Source organism: Cariama cristata, unplaced genomic scaffold (genome assembly GCF_000690535.1).
Source record: "Cariama cristata isolate BGI_N322 unplaced genomic scaffold, ASM69053v1 scaffold8710, whole genome shotgun sequence".
NCBI lineage: Eukaryota > Metazoa > Chordata > Aves > Cariamiformes > Cariamidae > Cariama > Cariama cristata.
In genome coordinates, this window is record NW_009596411.1 from 8,170 (window position 1) to 15,264 (window position 7,095).

The 7,095-nt window shown below is 37.4% G+C and overlaps 1 protein-coding gene across 1 annotated transcript in view; it reads left to right on the top strand.

Annotated features, from left to right (window-relative positions):
• Positions 1-4,136, top strand: part of LOC104166124 (intraflagellar transport protein 74 homolog) — a gene marked incomplete at its 5' end in the record, with an annotated part of 12,249 nt that extends 8,113 nt beyond the window's left edge. The window contains 2 exons of the mRNA XM_009705957.1: positions 2,195-2,255; positions 4,021-4,136. Of these exons, the coding sequence (XP_009704259.1) occupies positions 2,195-2,255; positions 4,021-4,136 (177 nt within the window). The remainder of the gene's footprint in view (positions 1-2,194; positions 2,256-4,020) is intronic.
• Positions 4,137-7,095: the final 2,959 nt, after the last annotated feature.

The following is a 7,095-nucleotide window of genomic DNA, read 5'->3' on the forward strand; positions in this document are numbered from 1 at the left end:
CAGTTAGCCAGGACTTCTGGTAGATAATGGAGATTGGCTTGGCAAGCACATCCGCCAGCTCCTTCAGTATCCTCCAATGAATCCCATCCAGCCCCATAGACTTGTTCATGTCTAGGTGGAGCAGCAGGTCACTAACTGCTTCCTCCTGGATAATGGGAGGATTGTTCTGTTCCCCACCCCTGTCATCCAGCTCAGGGAACTGGCTGCCCTGAGGATAACTGGTCTGGCTATTAAAGACTGAGGCAAAGAAGGCATTAAGTACCTCTGCCTTTTCCTCATCCTTGCTGGCAATGTTCCCCTCTTCATCCAGTAAAGGGGGGAGATTCTCTTTGGTCCTCCTTTTGTTGTTAACGTATTTGTAAAAACATTTTTTGTTGTCTCTTACTACTGTGGCCAGAGTAACATAGAGTTACAGAGTTACCTCTTATCAGGATATCTGCCTTATTGGCCTTCCCCCTGATTTTTATCCAAAGGCACTCGACCTTATCATCACCATCATTAAATTCAAACAGTCAAAACTTTCTCTAATATATAAAGCCACTCCACCACCTCTCTTTCCTTGCTTATCCCTTCTGAAGAGCTTATAGCCATTCATTGCAGCACTCCAGTCATGAGACTTGTCCCACCATGTTTCCGTGATGGCGACTATGTTGTAGCTTTCCTGCTGCACCATGACTTCCAGAATGTATGCGTATACATTCGTAGCATATGATTATTGTGGGCTAACTTTAGGTGATGATATAAATCCATAAAGCTGCATGCCAAAGTCTACAACACTTCAGATACTGTATATTTTTTTATGCCCAGATCAGATTCTTATTCCTAGAGATTATGTAATTCAGAAATGGATACCCAGCTGGTGTTAAGATACTTGCATGATGATGCTAAAAATTTTATGTAAAATAGTAGTTGTACAGCATTTCTTCAGTTCATGAAGCTGTGGCAGTTCTATTTCAATGTGTGCAAAAAGGATTTGTTTCTTTCCTTTTTATGACATAAATGTCATGAGGGAGAATAAAGTTATATCTTAAAATAGCTGATTAGTTGACATGCATCAAGCATTTTGAAGTACAAATAGCATTTACGTATCTTGAGGGTTTGGGCAATTTTGCAAGCAGTCAACTGTATGAGTTGTGGCCTTCAAGAAGTTACTATAAAAATACACTGAATATTTCCCTTGATATATATCAGAAGGTATTTTAAACCTGGGCTCCTTTAGCAGCTGTATTGCATGTAGCAGCATCTACAAAGAGAGCAATAAAAATTGTAATTGGTCAGAAATATCATATCTTGGAAATAAATGACTGCCATGTTTGCTGTGAACAAGTACACTAGATAACTAATTCTTCACTGTAAGATTTGATTTTAGTAATATAGCAACCATTTTCATATATTCTAGCTTAAGGATAAGCTTTCAAGTAAAATGTTGCAATATTTTCCTAATGTTTTCCTAATGTTTCCTAATATTTTCCTTAGTTTCCACTGAAAGTTTAGTCTCAGGATGATTTTCAGTTTTTGCATTTAAAAATAACATCTGCATATCTTGAAATGCAGAACCTTGAACAGCAGCATCAGAAAAACAAATATAAAATTGTATTGTAAGGAAGCAGCCATCAATATAATGTCCACATTAGTTTCCTGTTGATGCTGAAAGTATTGAAGAAGTGCCAGCACTTAACCCACACTCCTACAATCTTCTCACTGCAGCTCTGTTCTTATCACGGCTTCTGGCATCAGACAGGAAACTTAACTATGGAAGTAAGGAAGTTTCTTCTGTGTAGCTCAAAGTCCAAGACAGCATCAGGAAATACTGTATCTTTGGTGATTTTAGATCTTACTGATTTTAAGAAGAGATTTAAATGATAAGATGTATAAGAAGAATTAGTATCTCCCTGCTGTGTTCACCTTTTTACTTCTGACTTGCTTACACATTTTCCTATATGACAAGTCTTGAATTCTTATCTGATATTTTCCACCTACCACTGCAGTTGCTTAATTATATACAGGTTAATCATTGGCAACTTTAAAAATCATTTTGCTATTGTTTCTCATTTCTGTGGGTTTTTTGTGAAATAACTTTGATCTTATCAGATGATAGAGTACAAGGTATTAATTCAACATTTTGCGGAGATTCTTTGTGTAAAGTATATGTGTAATAATTATTCTTTTCATTTTTGGCTCTTTTTGTTTTCAGCTTACAAATTTGGAGAGGAAGTGGCAGCACCATGAGCAGAACAACTTTATGATGAAGGAATGTATCCTTTTCTTTAAGAAATACAGTAAATTCTTGCACTGTATTAATTGAGGAAGAAGTCTGTTTCCTCCAGCAGAATAAGACAGGATGGAAAGAGGAACAGGAGACAGGAGAGAAGGGGAAAGGCGATGCTTTGCAAATGTCTGGTTAGGTGATAGATATTGTTTATAGCAAAACTTGCATGTGTTGTCTGAAATAATTTTACGGGGTCCTAAAGCATAAGATTTGTCTTGCAATCTGGGGTTTTTCCTGATGGGTCAGTTGTGCCATTAGGTTTCATACGAAGATCATCTTCACATCTGTCCAGTCTTATCTGAAATTATGCAGCAAGTGTAGCATTGTTTAAAAATCTGCATGGCATGGTGATTTTGTGTGGTATTTTTCAGTTTTAAAATACTATAAATATCGATGATGAAAAAGTAAACAACAAATTGTATGCATTTAATGTATTTCTTATCCAATAAAAGAAGAATTGCACATTAGAGGGAAAAAAGCCATATAAACGTGGTAAGATATGACAAGGAGATACCTTAGCTTCAAAATGGACTGGGATGGGGGAACTGAGTTGTAGCTCTCTCATTATGTGATGCTAATTAGAGTTACATTCCACTAATCATATAAGACCTTCCAAAACATCAGCAAAATCTTATTTGCTGCAAGTGACTTTCATAAGGTAGTTCTTGAAATTAGCAAAAGCACTGAAGTTTTTTTAATTAGAATTGATGGCTCTTCTTATCTTGTACTGTTCTCCATACTTATTGTAGAGGTCTGAGTAGGGCATAGTTGCACTTTTATATTCTAGAGATTTTGAATTCACTGCAATAAATTCAGTTCTTTAAAATTATTTAGGAAACAAAAAGTCTGAAATGTCAAAGATGCATAGAGTTGCTGTTATATAATTACAGTACCAATGTAATTGGTAAAATAACAGCAAAACTAGACCATAACATCCAGTGTTGTGTGTTGGACAATGGATATTGATACATGTCTCAGAAAATGGCACAAGAATATGTTTCAGGCAATTCTGTAACAGACTAGCTATCAGGAAAAAAAAAAAAAAGGATCTGCATATAGTGTTATCTTTTTTGTATCACAAATATCCCATTTCTCCTATCTAGCAAGTGCTCTAATTCTTGGAAAGTATCTGGAAAAAGTCTTGGACAATATAATATAATTAGAGCCACCTCCTTGCCTTGAAGAAGGCTCTAAAGGAATATTTTAATAAGCCAAAAATCTTAGATCCTATTTTCTCTGGCAGAAGAAACTCTAAAACAAACTAAGAGAAAAGGTTGATCAAGGTATTAAAGCGCCTCCTAACTTGCTACAATGCATTACTTTTCCAAGGGCAGACCCTTATACAGAGTTTTACATCTGTGGAATGTAGTGGGCTAGTGGAAAGGTCCTGCTTTCTTGGACTAGGAGTTTTGTAACCAGAGTTCTAAAGTGCCAGACTGTATGGTGGTACATAGCTGCGTGCCTTGGAATGGTTTTGTTTGCAATGTAACAATGGGCAGAGTCTTCCACCAGGCACCTATTGCCTGTACCTATGAAAACAAAACTGACTTAGGCATGTAATCTTTTTTTTTTTTTACCATGCTCGGCATGAGATGGCAGCTAGTAAATTAGACGCAATTTGAGTTTTTTCCATTATTTGCAACCCTTGACAGTTTTCACAGAAGGAAACTTGCTGTATTGTGGTTCCCTTATGATCTTTAATTATGCTAATATTTATACTGGCAGTTTGTTTGCTTAATTCTTTTAATCAGTTATAGCAACAAAAAGTCAGGAGAGTGACTACCAGCCAGTAATGAAGAACGTGAGAAAGCGAGTCACAGAATACAATAAAGCTCTCATAGAAGCTTTACAGAACACCAAGAACTGAACCCAGGCACTTCCTTCCTGCCCCAATGGACCAACAATGAGAGATGTGCACAAGCAGCATGGAAAGCTGGACTACTGAGCTCATTCGCTCACCACTACAGTGACAGATAAAAGTATTTTTCCAGGTTTTTAGAAATCGTGGGTTTTAATAATATGTGTCCTTTTGCAACATTTAAAAATTTTAGAGATAAACTTCTGAATTTTAGAAACTTGTAGAAATAAGAAGGAAATACTGCACAATAAGTGTAAAATCATCAGAACATTTTACTGAGGCCCGTTGCTGGATTGCATCTCAAACGTGAAACTTCAGTCTGCTTTACACAACGAATCTCTAATTGTCTTGTAGTCCTATCCCTGCCAAACAGAATTGGAGTTTTCCCTGAATAAGGGCTGCCTGACAGGCTCTCATATGCATTATCTTAAATGAAGTGTGTAATAAGATAAATGGTAGTATCAGCATACCATCCCTATTTAAATAGCAATTTATAACGAGTAAGGAAAACATCTAAGGATGACAAGCATCCTTTTAAGTCAGAATTTCTTCATAGTATAAATTCTTATAATAAAAGCAAATGTACTTTGGATCTGTCAGCAAATTTTCATTTCCCAGTGGAGAACTGATTAACTTCCTTATTTTATGTTTTTTTAACGTAATTATAAGGAGAGAACTGTGATAAAAAGTAGTGAAACATAGCTAATATTGACCTTACATCTTGTAGTATTCACTAAGAAATGAAATAACAGGGAAAATTATTTGTATTCTCTGCAATTTTTTTTTCTCAGGTTGCAAGCTGCAGTGTCATATGCAACCTCTACTTTGACAAAAGTACATGCAAAGATATTCAACATAGAACAAAAACAGGACTGATGCAGAAATAACACGTGCTTTATGATGCATAAATTTCAGGAAATTTTTACATAAAGGTAGTCCTGATCAAAGAGAAAAAAGCACAGTTGACTATAGATAAGAATCTTAGCCAGACAGTAATCTAGTCTTTTACAAAAAATAATAAAAAGTGGTGGGGTCTGGATTTGTAGTTGTTTTGCTCTCTTAGAAAAGTTTTCTGAAAAAGAAGTAGACTGTATCCTTCACTCTGTATAACTGGAGTAGACAAAGAATTAGAAAATGCGCCGAGTCTGTTAAAATAGAAGTTCCATATTTTTGTCACTAGATTTCTCCAAATCCATGATTGTCATTTTCAGTATAAAGAGGTATGTAAAATAAAAGTATTGAAGATTCTTGCAGAGAGCACTATGTTTCCAAATTCAGCGCAGTAAATGCTGTTGCTCTGTATATTTATGTCTGTATAATATTTAGAGATAATGGAACAGGATTTCTATAAACCAAGGACTGTTGTCTAGAGGAAGTTCCCACTAATGTCTCTTCCTTCCTGTCTAAAGTTTCAGCTATTCCAGAGAGAGCCCATTATTTGCTGAGATAAAGTTGAAGTCTAATATTCTCACCAATCAAACCATCAGCTGGGGAGATCACCTCCTGAATTCCACTTGTGCTACAATAACATATTTTAATGAACAATGGAAAAAAAGCTGCAGACTGAATAAACAGACTGCTTTAAATTTGCTTTCACTCAGGGCGGGGGATGGTTTTATTCCTTGGTAGTGATTCTGTAAGATAGCATGGTAAAGTTTACAGGTTTTTGTTGTGTTCCCCACGAGATGCCTGTCATAAAAAGCCCTCTCTCCAACATGCTGCTCTTTTCCTTGTTCTATGGAAGGATCTCAAGGTTACCTGTTTCTGTCTAAGAATCTCATCAATCGTTTCTTTTCTTAACAGTTCATCCTTATGGTCCTGAATCATGGTCATAGTGTACCTATGGCTGAAAAGAACTGTGTGGATTCTAAATGGTGAGCTATGCAGCAGGCATTTAGTCTCTTTCTGTGAGATTAATAACTCATTCCCAGTAGTAAGCTGAGTAAATTGTATCCATATCTAGCACCTGAAATCTCAGTGAAAATAACCCTTTCTTTAACTCTTACCTTTTTTTTTTTAAGTACAAGTTTAAGTACCAGACACAAAGCATTTTTTCACCAGAGCCCCTGTGTGTTTATCAAGACACCAATTCAGTAACATAGGTCTCTTGACTCAGGCAATCTTTTATCTGTTTTATGTTATGACTTCAAACTAAGAGGACGTTAATTAAATGGCAGCATCTATGGGGTGGAGAAATTTTAAACCTTTTCTGCTCACCCGTCTTACCAGGGCCAAGTAGATGTAAGCATCACCTCCCTCAGCTTGCTGGCAAGGCTCTTCCTAACACACCCCAGCACACTGTTGGCCTGGTCTTTTTTACTATGCATTATTGGCTCTTGGTCAGCTTGGCACCCACCAGGAAGGACCCCAAGGTCCTTCTCAGCAAAGCTGCTTTCCAGCCGCTCAGCCCCCAGTGTGAATGAGTGCCTGGGTTGTTCCTTCCCGGGGCAGAACTGTGCTTTTGTCTTTGTGGAACTTCATGAGGTTGAAATCCTCTGAACAGGAGCACACCTGTCTGGTGCATCAGGCACTCCTCCTAGCTTTGTATCAACTGCAAAGTTGTTGAGGGTGTACTTGACCCATCATCCAGGTCATAAGTGAAAAGTTTAAACAGTATTGGCATGAGTATCCACCCCTGGGGTACACTACTCGTGACTGTCTTCCAGCTGGATTTTGGGCCACGGATGACACAGTAAGCCCCAAGCCAGTTTTCAGTCCGGCTCACTGTCTGTTTACCTAACCTGTACTTTGTCAGCTTCTCTATGAGGGTTTTATGGAAAACCATGTCAAATGCCTTGCTGATGTTGAGGTAAACAACATCCACACCTCTCTCCTTGCTCACTGAGTTAGTTACCTCATTGTGGAAGGCTATCAGGTTTGTGAAGCATAATTTCCCCTTCATAAATCCATGCTATCTGCTCACAATCACCTTCCCATCCTTCATGTGGCTGGAAATGGTTTCCAGCAT